This window comes from Molothrus aeneus, chromosome 10 (genome assembly GCF_037042795.1).
Source record: "Molothrus aeneus isolate 106 chromosome 10, BPBGC_Maene_1.0, whole genome shotgun sequence".
NCBI lineage: Eukaryota > Metazoa > Chordata > Aves > Passeriformes > Icteridae > Molothrus > Molothrus aeneus.
The window spans coordinates 9,129,768-9,144,939 of NC_089655.1; the positions used below are offsets into that span (position 1 = coordinate 9,129,768).

The 15,172-nt window shown below is 39.2% G+C and overlaps 1 protein-coding gene across 1 annotated transcript in view; it reads right to left on the reverse strand.

Moving 5' to 3' along the window:
- The window catches only part of DOCK10 (dedicator of cytokinesis 10), a 118,568-nt gene that overhangs the window by 35,082 nt on the left and 68,314 nt on the right, over positions 1–15,172 (reverse strand). Inside the window, exons 15-25 of the mRNA XM_066556246.1 lie at positions 14,053–14,175; positions 12,706–12,785; positions 11,425–11,612; positions 10,734–10,799; positions 9,749–9,841; positions 7,710–7,833; positions 7,445–7,566; positions 6,695–6,781; positions 6,056–6,148; positions 3,948–4,066; positions 1,183–1,252 (exon numbers count right to left, since the gene is read on the reverse strand). Of these exons, the coding sequence (XP_066412343.1) occupies positions 1,183–1,252; positions 3,948–4,066; positions 6,056–6,148; positions 6,695–6,781; positions 7,445–7,566; positions 7,710–7,833; positions 9,749–9,841; positions 10,734–10,799; positions 11,425–11,612; positions 12,706–12,785; positions 14,053–14,175 (1,165 nt within the window). The remainder of the gene's footprint in view (positions 1–1,182; positions 1,253–3,947; positions 4,067–6,055; positions 6,149–6,694; positions 6,782–7,444; positions 7,567–7,709; positions 7,834–9,748; positions 9,842–10,733; positions 10,800–11,424; positions 11,613–12,705; positions 12,786–14,052; positions 14,176–15,172) is intronic.

Here is a 15,172-nt window from a genome sequence, read left to right on the forward strand (position 1 = left end):
CTCATAAACCTACCATGACTCAACAATTTAAGCTAATGGTTTGGTACCACTGCACCTTCCCTAAAGCAAGAGCTCTGAGAGGGAATCAGTTGAGATTAAAAATCTTTTCAATACAACCAGGTTGGCAAAAGAAACAAATATTTCTTGAAAACACATTATTAATATTCAGCTTTGTTTCCACAGCAGATGCCATAAGCTTCTCCCTGTGCAGTTTGGCACTTCTGGGTCCAGTTATTTAAGTCAGTGTAATTTCACATTATTGCTGCATTGTGAGTCACGATTCTCGACTTACTCCCAAAACAGCATTTGTAAAGTAGGCATTTGTTTCCTTACAGATGGAAAACAAAGAGATTACCAGTTACTGAGTTTTGACTGCTGCTGGAAATGAGAAAACAGACCAAGTGGACTTATGGTGTAACTTAATGATCACCTGAAATTTCAAACATTATTAGCTGGTCATGTAGTAGATATCTACTGCAATTTTGAAAAGGTATTGAGTAGAAGAAGTTTTAATACCCATTTAATTAACTTCATTTACATGTTACATAGTTTATTTATTTTGGAGCCTGAAGAGCTCTGCTGGACCTCAGCAGAATTCTTCTGTGCTTAAACTGGGGTACTTGAGACTAAAATTGAACTACTGAGAGGCTGAGGTGCATGACCTGTGAACACATACATTCATACAGACTGCAAGCAGCATCAAATGTCTCTACTGGTACCTGTAGAGGTGAAGTTTCACAATCTTTCATGTTAACTGCCCCTTCCCTTCTCTCAAACCCTGCACAGTGGGAAATACTTGCTTTAGCATCATTTCAAAGACTGACACCCTACCCTCCTAAAAGCTCAGTGGTAGTACATTTGCACCAGGTTTTGGCTCTAAAATATAAGTTCTGGTTATCAGCTGAAAGCACTGCAGCTTCTCCCTTCTCTGCTTGCTCAGCTTGGTGTTCTATGGGAAAAAAAAAGCTGCAGCAGCAGCAGAGACCTGAGCAGCTGCTTGTCCTCAACAGAAGAGTTTTAAAGTCTCTTAACCAGAGTCTCTCAGTGGTAGAAAATTATGATGCAAATGCAGAAAAAGCTACAAACAAGTAGAACTAAGAGTAAACAGGAAAAAAACCCACAAAACCACCAAACTCAACTCATCTCTCCACAAAAACATGAACATTTCAACACCGGCCGTACCGTCACGTAAGAATTGATGCAGTTGTCTAGTTGTTCTTCATGGCACTTGGCAACAATGTTGGTAAGGACTCTGGAAGATAAAAGCAGAACAAAAATTGAGCTACTTTTTGTCATAAGGCAGAGGAAGTCTTCTTGATACTCACATTGTACTGTTCTTGTAAGCTCATCTGAAACAGTGCATGAGGGATATGATCCAAATGATGAATAACGTGCAAAATCTGTCCACTGGGAAAAGCCAGTCATTTCTTGGGCTTTCCACTGCTTGGACTGTGCTGTTATATATGCATTTGCTTAATATTGCACCCAGTGTTAAGGATAATAATTGTACTGTCACCACAACAAGAGAAAACATTAACTAACTGAACTTTACGCAGGTCTTGGATATGTAGGGATAACAAAAACTAGAATATTTTAATGAAACAGAGAGGCAAGAGCACCTTTCTCCAGGAATGCTACTTGCTAAGTTCTCTCAGCCCTTTGTAACTGTGCAAATCCCCTGATACTCTGCTCATGCTGGCACAGCTGCTCAAAGACAAGCCCAGGGCTGGGCTGCAGCCTGAGCAGGTCCCTCTGCAGCACTGGCTGCTCCTGTCCCTGCACTCATCTCAGCACAGACAAGTGAAGACACCACAGACAAGCTTGGGGATCAGCCACAGAGAAGAAAATTGCTTGGCTCACACCAAGCTCAAAAACTGAGCTCACGCTCAAAACCTGAGCTCCTACAAACAGCAGGAAACTGTGAATTTAACTGTGTGAAAGTGAGAATGGCAGCAAAGTTTTCTCTTCAATTTATATCTCAAATCATCCTTGTTTGAGATCATCCTGTTCCAGAAAACACAAATCTAGGCAAGAAGTCTTCAACTTGACCATATCCTTTCCTTTTGATTATTGGGAGCTCATTTTTAAAGGATACTTAATATAAAAAAGACTCTGCAATTTTATAATCTTATTTTTATGTTAAAGAATTCAGGGTTAGGCATAGTAACAGTATGACTAAAATAGATTAATAATATGGCCCACATACAAGTGCTCCTTTTGACTGTCTTGGTGATTTGAATGACTTCTGGCAATTCTTATTATTGGATCCAAAAGCTTTCTAAGTCCCTTAAGTATTTTTAATTTATCTCATTTCTTGCTTTTAGCAGGAGAAGCAAAACTTGTAGCAAAACACAAAAGCTATGGCAATTATTTGTGGGCATTCTGATTTTTTAACCTTCATTATGATTTGAAACTGAAATGAGTTCTGGCAAAAATGTGACAGAGAAATGATGACATGACTGGGCCCCCAGACAAGTAAATAAGCATGAGCATGAAAGGAATAATGCTTCCTCCACAACACATAAGCCAATCCATGCTCTCATTCTGTTGTTGTTGCTTTCAGAAAGTTCAACACAAGCTGCTTCAAGCTATTCAGAGCAAAACACAGTGTGTATATATAGGACACATCAATGAATGACACACAGCAGACATGCATATTCCCATTGGCATCAGCTCTGCCAGCACAAAAGACAAGACACCACACATGCAAGAAAAACACTGAGGATCCTTCTTATTTTCCTTTTTTTTTGGGCCAGGTGTGCGTATAGTCAAAATTTGAAGCATGGCAAAAAATAATATCCTTCCATTTTCCCATCTAATCATTAAACCTGTATTTTAAACAGCTGCTTCTTCTGCAGCATCTTCCCAGCCAGTTAACTGATGCTGAAATTCTACCCTAGGACACAATTCATCATTTTCTCTAGACTTAACATCAGTTGATTTGCTGGCCACAAAGGTGTCCCCAACAAAGGTCTGCTGGCCTCTCTCCCTTTAAAAACAGTGTGCAGTGATGAAATCCCACACACTTATGAGGAAAGGATCTTTTAACCATAGTACCCAGCTGTGGTAAAACTGGACTTTGCCCTGAAAAATGATCCTTTGATAAAGCAGATTGAAACTCTTGCTTTCCAAGGCTAAGATGGAGAACTCTGCTTCCTTGTTCCTTTAAGTTCCCCTAAATAATCATTCTTCAGGAATGAATTCTGAAGCACAGTCTGTGGAAGGAAAGGAAGAACACTGACAGCAGATCAGTCTAACGGGTTGCAGAGGACACTGGTAATTTTTTCCTAGTAGGAGTATTGTAGTCCCCATGTTTAGCTGCTGGAGGAAGGACAACAAAAACATCACTATGGACACAAGTAAATGCAACACAACTTTCTGCCCTCCTGCAGAGACCAATAATAATAATCTTGCCAGTATTTTTTTCCTGCTGCCCTGATTAACAGCATCAATAAAGACAATTTCATTATGTGAGGGGTGAGAGACTCAGCAAATCATTGCAGTTGTTTGCCTGCTCTCTGGAAAATGCTTCTATTGCTTTTCAGTTATTGCTGATATATTCTAATTAAAAAATGCCCCTGAAGGGTGTGACCTGGTTCCATCTGCACTGGATGCACAAGATGCTGAGCTCTCCCCGTGCTGAACTCCACATCCTCAGAACCAAGTAGAAGCCAAAGTTGAAACCCAGCTTTGTCAGGAAACTCTTAGCTGCTCAGGAATGAGACCTTCCCCTGGGATTGCCTCAGGGCAATCAGACATCCCCACCATGGTCAATAATTTCCAGCCACATGATCCCAACGCTTCCATGTGCTATTTGCAGAGCCCAGTTCTGGGGGGAAGCAGCATGCCCACCTACTGAAGTCTAAATGAGCAGCAATAACTGGACTAACATCTGCATTTGTGCTCCTGAGTGAATTCTGTACATCCCACACGAGTTATCCAGATACCTGGTCACAGCTGTTGCAACTTCATCATCACTGTTTTGCACCAAAACCCAGAAGAGTTGGTTCAGGACTACAGGAAGAAAATTCATAATCACATGGATCTTCTCAATCCTCAACAAATTCTGTAAGGGAGGTAAGAAGGAAAGTGAGAGACTTTCAGTGTAAGCAATGAGAGCTGGCAGGCGCCAGCAGGTAAAATGCAGAGCAGCCACTGGTAACAGCAGCAGGAAAACAGGGCAACCAAGTACAGAACTGGCTCCCCATGAGGCTTATTTTAAATATGACCATCAACACAACTGTAGGTATTGTCCAAATTTCAGAATTCCAGTATCTTGTGCTATACTGACTTAAGGGCAAGAAAAAAAAGGAGAGAAACCAAAACCAATTTTTATATTTCACTAAGGATACTATCTGAGGGCAATAAAAGAAGTCAACTCTTTCCAAAATATGCATTTTCTAGGATTTTTACTAGAAAATGTATAGTATTTTATCTCTTTTTTTTTGATGCAGAGATCTGATAAATTCGACATGTGGTGGCTAAAACACTTCTGTTAAAAGCACGGTGGTAAAAATGAATATTAACATGCTATCCTGACATTTTATTATCTTCTCTAACCAAGGAAGGCACTGAGCTTTTAATAAAAAAAAAACAAATTTCTTTGAATTTCTCCTATGTTTTTATTTCGGGTATGTCCAAATAATTCCAGAACTTCTAACAAAGTACTAACAATTCATAAATAAAAGCAAAATATCCTAGGAAAGCTTATTTACTATGGTCATATTGCATAGTTAATTCCTTGTTGCATACAACACTGTCTCTGTTTTCTAATAAATTCAATGGAATATTTTCAGAAGGTAAACTAGAAACAGCAGATAAAGAATGGTGCAATTCTGGTGGTTTAGACAACCAGCTTACTGACTAGCAAGTTTTAAAGCTTTTATGGATTCCTAAACTTTGCCCATTATGCTTAATGGCTTTCCAAAAATTAATTAAACCTCAGTCTGAAGAGGTATAACCTCTAAATAACACTGATGCTTTGATTTGTGAACACATAACTTAATAATTTCTTTAAATCAAGACAGTATTTGAAAACACAGCCAGTCTTTTCAGGTCTGCAGGTAGAGCTGCATCTACAAACAAAAGTAGTGGCCATCCTTATGGATTTGTCCAGGGAACTACCACAGTTTATTGGAACTATTCTTTGTTTATTAAAGAAAAAAATCTCTTCCCAAGCAGCTGGTACCTGATGAAGGTACACTCCTACAGGAAAACATCACCAGTGAAGGAAAGGGGGAAAGCACCTACATGGTGCCAACATCTAAACCCCCAAACACCTGCTGGATTTTAGAGTGCTAAAAGGAAATACAATAAATGTCATAATATGATGTTCCAGTCAGTTCAGAGATGGAACAGAGTCACATCTGCCTTCACTTTTCTTGCTCATCTGACTTTAATGTTCCACTAGCATAGTGCACAGCAAGAACTCTGGATTTCAGCACTCATGAACAGATGAAGAATTAGGACCTTACATTTATCTGCTGCTCCTCTAATTTGCTGGTCACACTCCTTTCTTCTCAGAGCTTTTGACCTCTACTGAATACAGGCACATTTAATGCAGCTCTTGCTTCATTTTTGCAGATGTTCTTTCTGGTTTCAGAACTTGGGAGGCAACAAGCACCCTTGATTTATACACATCAAATTCCCTGAGCAGCCCTTGGAACAGCATCCAGGATTTTAGAGGAGGTTAGGATAGAAGTTATTTAAAGCAAGAGAGGATTATCAGCAATACTGAAGCTCCACATCTCCCTTCCTCAGACATTACTGGGGCAACATTCCCTGATCCCTGATGGGATCAGAGCTTGGCATGGCTGGATTAGCTGCTGCTGGGGCAGATGCAGCCCTGCTCTAGATGAGAGGGGATGGGAGGCAGCTGGTGACCAGCAGAGCATCTGTCACATCAGGTCCATCTGACTGGAGCTGTCACAGACCCTCTGCCCCCTGGTAAACCTGTGCCATGGTTGGAGCTCTGCAGTGGGGGATGAGTGGAGAGAAAGCCCTAAATGCAGTTGTACAGTACAATTTGTGGGTTGTACTATATGGGTTACTTTACCTTACAAGAATTGATAAAGCTTGAGGTAGGAGGCTGAGACAGATCCTTTTCCCTCTCCTGGCACTGATGGAAAAAGTTATTCAGGTAGGGATCCTAAAATAGGAAACATTCAAATTAATGTATATTATAAAGGATTAGAATTTGGTGCCAGAAATTGATTACAGCAGTCACCCATGACACCCATAAACACACTTGGTCCCCACCATCTTATATGGGAGTCACAGAAAGAAAATCAATTTATTGAGTCCAACCCATTGGTCAGCACAGCTTGCTAAATGCCAGGTGCTCTGACAAATCCTTTTTCACTGTTGTGAGTGGATAATTTTTTCCTCACAACCCATGAAATTTCAAAGGCCAGACTTTTGTTTTCTTGGTGGTGCTTATAATTTATTTTCTTGCTGTTTAAACTGATATTCCACAATTTTTCTATTGGTATAATGTTAAACAATTTTTACTTTTGCTTGAATTGTGTCACCTTAAAATATGTATTCCATCATTGGCATCTTGTCCTTCTGTATTGAAATAATCTTTAAATGTCATAGAAACCAATTCATGCATGATTTAAAAACCCCTTTCAGACATGCCCTGACACTTTTTGTGTGTAAGCAGGTCACAGAGCTAAGGGGAATGTTGGCTTACCTGAGTATTTACTGTTGATACAACGAAAGTAGAGACTTTGAAAAGGGGTTTCCCACTGTCTACCCATTTTATATCACTGCCAATCTGCTGTCAAAGCAAAAACAACAAAAACATATTTTTCCACCTGTTTCCTACTTATTGAAGTTTGCATCAAATTTTCAGTGCACAGCTTTGCACATGAGAGTGCCTGACCTGCACTGGCTGCTGTGCTTTCACAAACACCATCACTGCAGCACAGACCCACTTTTCAGCACAAGACCAATGCTGCCATTCAAGGGACCAGATCCTGCCCCACCCTGTCCTCATGACAATGGCAAAACAAACACAAGGAGGCAGAAATAATCCAAGCTGGACTGGATCAGCAGGAAAATATGATATCACACCACAAAACTGGAGAATGAATCATGACTGTGGATCACATCAGCTGGAGAATGAATGTCATATGGCCTGAGTTTGTGAAAGAAGCTCTTTTTGACCACTCTGATTCACATTTTGAGGAGTTATAAGACTGTAGAATACATAAAATACACTTTGTCCATATACACCTGTGGATCAGCAGCATAGGACACTCAGCTCAATGCCCCATATATTAGTTCCTATAGTCAGGGATATACAAATAAATATTCTAAACCAGAAACCCTATTTACATTTACTATCCTCAGCAAATGCAAATGGAAATCTGATCTCATGAAAAACACCTGGAAATGAGAGCTCTGTGCCATGTGAGTGGCAAGGAGGGGGAGTGAATACCTTTGTGCTTGCTGGCTCCTGCAGGCTCAGGTAGTTGGGGGGCAGGCTGCTGGCCACTGGCACCTGGTGCTCCTGGGAAGCCAGCTGGGCATCTTTCAACAAAGGGAGCCAGGCAAACCCCACTGTGCACAAGAACAAATAAATAGGACTCTTTGGAATAACAAAGCTTAAAGGAAGACAATAACATCCAGCCAAAAATTTTGAAATCCTTATTTGAATGTATATAATGCATATTTATAATTGAAAATAATTCTACTACAGGTACCTGGTGTTTCCAGAGCCTCTTTCTTTTTGGCATTAGCTTTTGCATTTATATCACAGGTGACATGATAAAATGAAAACAGAATGTGGTGTTTCTTATGGAGTTGAGTGGGAAGTTCAATTTTCACCTGAAATGTAAAATGTTACACCTCACTTTAGTTTAAAAATCAATTAAACCAGGCATCAGAGATGGGCTAAATGAGTGACATCTCTCTACACAGAGGTCTAAGTACAGCCTGCCTTTACTGGGTAATGTTTGCCCCATGGCAAACATTATGGTAAGAAATGCTGTCTTAAGGAAATTGTTTATGAGGATCATCTATCACTTTTACTTAAAACAGCTTTTTTCAACTTTGTCTTGGGGAGGAATATTTTCATTAATGATGAAAGAGCATAAGACAAAAGAGGACAGAACTAAAGAGTGGTGGACTCTGCTTAGAAGTGATCACCTGCACTTTAGCAGCCATAAATAGCCAGCCCCCATAAATGCTCATATTTTCAGGACAACCAAACCGAAACTAAAATTACATCTCTGCTACTGCTTCAGCATCATTTCATGACCAAGACCAAGTAACAAAGACTGACATGAAAATAAACAGTTTTAAAACTTCTGCACAGTCTTAAATCCCATATCATGCTGTCCATAAAATCCTACATACTGCTTTTTAGGTATTATTAACCTATTGGAATAAAAATACAATAAAAAACTAATAAAAAATACAAATAAAAATTAATCAGAACATGTTACCATAAGAACTAATAAAAATGACCCTTTGCTCTTGTGAACTGTGATGGAATTTATCCAAGCTAATCCTGTGCTAAAGTAAGGGTTAGAAATGGTTGATAAATGCTTCCAGTGTTAAACCAGTTTATGGGTAAGAACCTAATACCATAAACACAGATATAAAATGGGCACCCAGAGATAGAGATGAAGACAACTTTCTTCTTAACATCCTATATTCTTTTAAATTCTGCACCTGCTTCACTAGGGACATTTAAGATAGATGCACACCTCTTCCAGCCAGATTGGCTACTCACATCTAAATTCAGCTCCTCATTTAGGTTGAAGTAATCTCCCCAAACCAAGTGGCTCACTAGCATCACATTGAGGACACTTTCAGATGTGTTAAACCCCAAAACACGTCTTGTAAAGGATTAGCAAGGAGTTCACAATCTCTGAAAATCTAATGCTTAAGTTCCACCCCAGTTCCTAAACAGAAATCTTAAAATTTATACTTCACATGTGGTTGTCCATCATCTGCTGATCTTGCCTCAGCAATTTTATCAAAGTAAATTTTAGCTGAAAAAGGAAATTTTACTGACTATGAGAACAGTTTGGAAAATGCTGGCTATAAACCCTATGCTGTTTGCCAGTCTCATCACTGCACATAAAGCAGCAGTGGAAAATCCAGAACAGACAGTTGACATTCACAAGCCACCAAACACACCAGTCCCTGATAGGGTGAAATTAATTTCACCTGCAGGAAGCCTGGGGAACCAACACTTGGTGAAACAAGAAGATGCAGCTGTGAGTAACATTGGGCAAAGGCATCCCATGAACTGCTCTGGGGCTGCACCCTCAGAAGCAGCAGCTGAAGGACTTGCTGCAGCCACCACACGTCACTGCACATTCTGTTCAGACCACTGCATCAACAAAATGCCCCAGTGCAGATCTTGGATGTCAGAGAGGGATTTGTTCTGTCACTTGGCTCCACACTTCACCATAATGTTTACTGTTTCCATTAAATTCAGAGATGCAGCTGGATCCTTAATGTAATCCAGACATGCATTTCAGAGAGCTGGACTGTTCCTAATTAATTCTACAGCATCTTAACTGTACTCAGAACATCTTACAAAAGAACAATCCACTGAGTTGATTTAAGAAGAGAAAACAAAACATGATCCTGTGTGTCAATCTACACAGCACAGCCCTTCCAGATACACAAGCAATGGCAACAGAAGCATTCTGTACAGATATTTTTCTGTCTCACTGGCAAACATGTGGGATTGGCAGACATTTAATGAAAGAAAAAGCAGACTGACCTCATCATAGAAATCAGGATTCTGGGAATGATGTAGCACAGCAGTGTAGGCTGAGGTTGTAAATAAGGGTCCACCTGGCTTCCCATAAATGCACTGATAAAAGTAACATGTTTTCATTACATTGGGAAATTCTGCTGAAGATACTAGTACTGGTATATCCAATATGTATGCACATTTAAAACAATTATCATGAAAGATTGATCATTACTTTATCAAATATTAAAAGAAATGTTTTAAGTGCTCAAACCTGGATTTTTTAATACACCCTTCCAGTAAAAGTCCATTGATTCTGTGATAATTACCCTATGCTCAATTAAGCAATGCAGACTCCTTAGACTTCTTCCCTGCTGTTATCAATTTCAGAGTATTCTGCAAAAAGCTTTACAAAATCTATTTCACTTTTATACAGTTCAATACACAATACAGTGCTTTTACTGACTTTCAAATGTTGCAAAAGCCATCCCTGTTAAGAATCTATTTTCTGGCAGGATCTTGTCTGGGAGCTCTTGATGACTGAGTAATGGCAGTTTTATTTATTGCTGGGAAAACTAGATCACAAGTGGACTATGCAACAGCCCTTGGGTAATACCAAAGTTAAAAATGAAGATTAATTCTTAACAAAGTTAAGAATAAAGTCTCAGGTCCTTCTAATTTTGTGCCTCACTCTTTTCAATCAAGTCTCCAGAGCTCAATGAGAAACGTAGGATAAGTGATAAATTCTAGAAAAAGCAAACTGCTCTGTAAAAAATGGTTCCATTTTCTAATATTATCTCCTTTCCCCTCCACCAGTCAGAGCACTGGCACTGCAAAATGGAATCACTGTGACCAGCTGGGATCTAACAGAGCCACAGTGCAAAATTAGAGGGATGTATGACAACATCCACTCTCTTGAATTGTTCTGGGTCAGTATCACCCTTATTCCTGGGTTTTATCAGCAATGTTCTCAGAAACAGCACCCTCTGAGCATAAAGCTCTAGCAGCTCACCTTGAGTGGCTTTGCTCCTTCTTCATCAGAGCTTTTGAACTCAATGCACACTGTTATATTCCGTGCCTGGGGAGACAGGAGCATATCAAAGCTGAGATCAGAAATGGGGTGCCAGAAAAACTCAGGTAAACTACAGAGCTGGAATAAGGCCTTTGCAGAATCCAAGAAAAACATGCAGATGGTGTATAAATATTTATAAATGCCTGTAAGTCTCAGTGATATCACTAGAAATAAAATTTCCAAGAAAAATGCAAAATGCAAGCCAGGCCTCAAAATGACTGTGTAGAAGCAGACTCTTGAGTGACCAGAATTTACCTATACCTTGGCCTCCTTAATTAGTTTTCAACCACCATGGAAACACAAGTGGTACCAGGTTTCATTTAAGAACTACAAACATTATCAAGATTAATTTTATCTGCACACATTTTGTCATTAATATAAAGCCCTTCTGAAAACTGTGAAGAAGGTATTACCACATTATCTCTCTTTGAATCACTGTTACAACTTAAAACTAATCCATAGCTTCATTAAAATTGTACCAGTGTTTTATGATTGCAAAAGCTGAAAAAGATGAAGAGCCAACTCGGTGACATCTCCATTTTCCTCTCCTTTATAAATTCTCCTGGATTCCTGAATGAGCTCATGCAGGCCACTGCTAGCCCATGTTGGCCTGAATCAGTCAATTCTGTACCTTGTTGAAGTGTTTTTGGCTGTCATACTTGAGGTGTTTTGGATAGATGTATATTTGGTTCTTGTACACCCTGTAAGGTCGTGAGTATTTTGTTGATTCCTGCACAAACTCCTCCACTTCCACTGTTGGCTGATGCTCCTTTACATTATGGAATGGCTTGATTGGAATAAAGGATGAAGTAACACAGTCTTCAAAAGAAAAGAAAAGAGATCCATCACATATTGAGTTTGTTTTCACTGTCTTACTACTGAGAATAAGCAATATTGAGATGGAACATACAAAATCCTGCCTTAACTTACCAAAAATGACTGATGCTGAGAGCCTTAAATTTACACATTATCTCAGAACAGTGGCAATATATCATCCTTAAATGATTTCTCTCACTTGAATTAAACTGGACAGCACTGGTAACCTCTTTTGACACCCACATTATTTGGTGACATTTGATGGTGTAACAGCCCCATTGGTATAAGGACAACTTCTACAGAATGCACTGAGTGATGCTGCTTCCCATCAATTTTACAGCTCAACACCTCATTTAAGTTTTTCTATTATCTAATAACATGCTACATAAAATGAAGAAATGAGCAGTGCAGCACTAGATGAAATATATGATGCAATTGGGATAACTGAAATCAGATCAGGAAACAGAAGATGAAAATAAGCCCTCTGTCACTGAGACTGGGAGAGATTAAAACTGGACAGAGAATACTTTCTCTTCCTATGTCATTAAAGCAGTGAGACATTTAACTTCATGGGGAACTCAAGCTGAGAGGGGCCACCAACTTAGAGATGTCCAGAGTAACCCGAATTATTTCTGGGAAAAGCCATTGGACAGATCCTGCCTACAAATTCCTTCCTCAAATCATAGGATAATCCCCAGGAAAAGTCTACCAATATGTTGTGAGGAAGCTGAAAGGAGCTTGTGGTCCCTCACATACACCATGCCAAATTTTACTTCCTTCCAACCTAGAACAAGAGGAAATTGCCAGTTTCAGAGCAATGCAGGTGCTCTGCAGCCAGGGAGAAGTGGCTCCAGGCCAGCTGCAGCAGTGGGGTTTCTTTCTTCTCTTTCACAGACACTGAAAACTGGGCTGGATGTGGCCAGGTACAGGATGAAACAAAGAGTGGTGTAATCAAATGACAGCAAATCAAAACCACTCCCCTGCATACATTTTCCTACACAAAGGACACCCCTCTGTCAGAACTGTCTCAAGGCACAATTATGGATGGAAAGCCTACTATTTAATTAGAATAATTAATTTTAAAGTGGAATCATACTTGGATGTTCCAAAGGAACACAATCAACTGCAATGTCCAAACAGCCAGGTATAGTCTGTATTTTGCTAATCTTCTCTGCTCTGCAATGAGATAAATGAAAACATTTTAGAAAATTAGGAGAACAGAGATCATAACATCACAGGAATTAACTGAAAATGAAAAACAGACCCTTATTTAAGATATTTAAGTTACATTAAACACATTTAACATATACCTATTGGCTATTAAACTCCAATCAAATGTAATAGCACAAATAAAATATGATTTGGTTTGTGGTTTCTTTTTTTTTTCTTAGTCTCATTCCTGCCTTCTCTTTGCAAGCAGTATTATTTTGTAGAAAAGGAAGGAAGTGATGAAGCAAAATTTATGAGAATTAACTTATCTACTTTTACTTCCTAAAACCTGAATGAAATATTCCCTGAAAGGAATTCAGTGAGCACTGGGATGAGAGGAGTTCACAGCATTGTGGCTTCTGCAGGTGCCATGCTGAAAAGGGACCAAGACATATTCCTTGTGCCTGAGCAATTTGAGCAGTGCCAAAACCACAATTTTAAATCTCTTTTGCCCAGGAGATGCTTTAGGAACACAAACACAACAGTGGTGACACTAATGAATAGTCAGTGGAGTGTCCTGACCAGTAACAATAAGGTGGCACAAGAAGTTAAGGGCCTAATCCAATCCCTGTAGCTGACATTCAATCTTTCTATGATCTCTTTTCATATAAATGGAACAGAAGTTATTTAGATTAATTCATTTTTAGGCCCATTTAGAGCAGAAGAGACAAGGAGAAATACATGGTACAATTCTCATGTCACTTATCCAGTATAAACACAGACCCTGCTCTAGAATTAACCTAATTTATACCTGTATGAAAACTACCCAGCCAAACCTCCTCAGAAATTAATAGGCTGTAAAATACTTGGAGAAGGTTTTTACTTTCGATGTCCATTCTTTGGAATTTGCCATGGAGACAAACAAACAAAAGCAAGGAGTTGGGAAAGTCACAAAAGAATGATTTTGTATCTCTGTCACTCTTTTTTGGTTTTTTTCCCCTGAGATAATGTTGGGTACTTCACCTGCATTTCCCCTGATAAAAGCTGGTTTAAGCAATCACTATTTTTGGTTATAATAACATTTATTTTAATGTGCCAAAGACATCTCAATTTTCCTGGAAAGCCCAACCTCAAGCACTCTTTGGCAGGTAATAACCTAATGTGAAAAACACTAATGTAATATAATTTAACATGGCCACTTTGGCACACTGTGGTAAATGAAGAAAAAAATCCAGCTACAATTATTCTGCACGGCTTTATAAAGCTCCAAAGCAAACTAGAAGCTTTTCCTTACCTTCTGTATTCTGCTATTAGTTTAATCAAATCTTCCATGGAAATCTTACTACTTTCTTGCCTGAATAAGGGTGAGAATCGGGAGTCTCTGTCAACATTTCCCTGATTATCTTTAAACACTGGCCTATAAAAAAAGAAAAATGACATATTTATAAACACTCATCGATATATATGTATGTAGGTATATATTTGAGCATTTGAAATTCTCATGTAATCTTTTAACAAGGTTGTGATAGGAATTCTTACACAAATTCACAGCCTCTCTGCAGATTTTCACCCAAGAGAACCCTGCCAAACTTGATGCTTGCAGGACAAAGGCAATTTCAGTTTATTCCATGTGTATCCCAGTCCTGCAAAAACCTCACACCTGGTCTGAGCAAGAGCCTCTCACCCATCATGGACATGACTCCTCCCTTCAACAAAGAGACTGGTTCCTTATTTCAAGGAATCAATTTGAAGAATTCAATGTATTAGTAGGCAGTTTCATCAATAGGTGATTTCATCCAAGAAGTTATTATCCAAGCAAAATCATTATAGTTTTAAAGAATGGAAATCATAACTAGCTGTCAAATCTCAACCACCACCTCTTACCACAATGAAACACAGGCTTTTACAGAACCAGGTTAGAGACTTCAGTGAATGTTTCTGTGCATTAAATCTGTCCTGTGCCCTCCAGGAGCACGACACCAACTCACTGTGGCTTAGCATTCCCTCACAAAACAAGTTGGTGGAACACCAACTAAATTTTTGATCAACCAGCTATGAAGTGCCCAATGAACTGGAAAAGAAGGATATCCATCTATAACAGAACAATAAATATCAGTTGTTGTGTGCACAGGAAAACATTTCCAGACATTTCCATTCCTGCTCATTGACACTTGCAGGATTTAATTACGACACTGCAGTGCCCTTTGTATATCCTCAAGGGTCACACACGCTGCTGGACCGGCTAATGTAACTGCTATCCAAATTAATGAACCTTGGATTCAACTGCAGGATGAAAAAACATTGCTTAACAAAAGTAAAATGTTCATGACACTAACTGCTGTTCTGTGAATCATTTGGCCAATCTTGCTTCCTTAATTTACTTCTCTGTTCCACTGCCAGTGAGAAGAAGAATT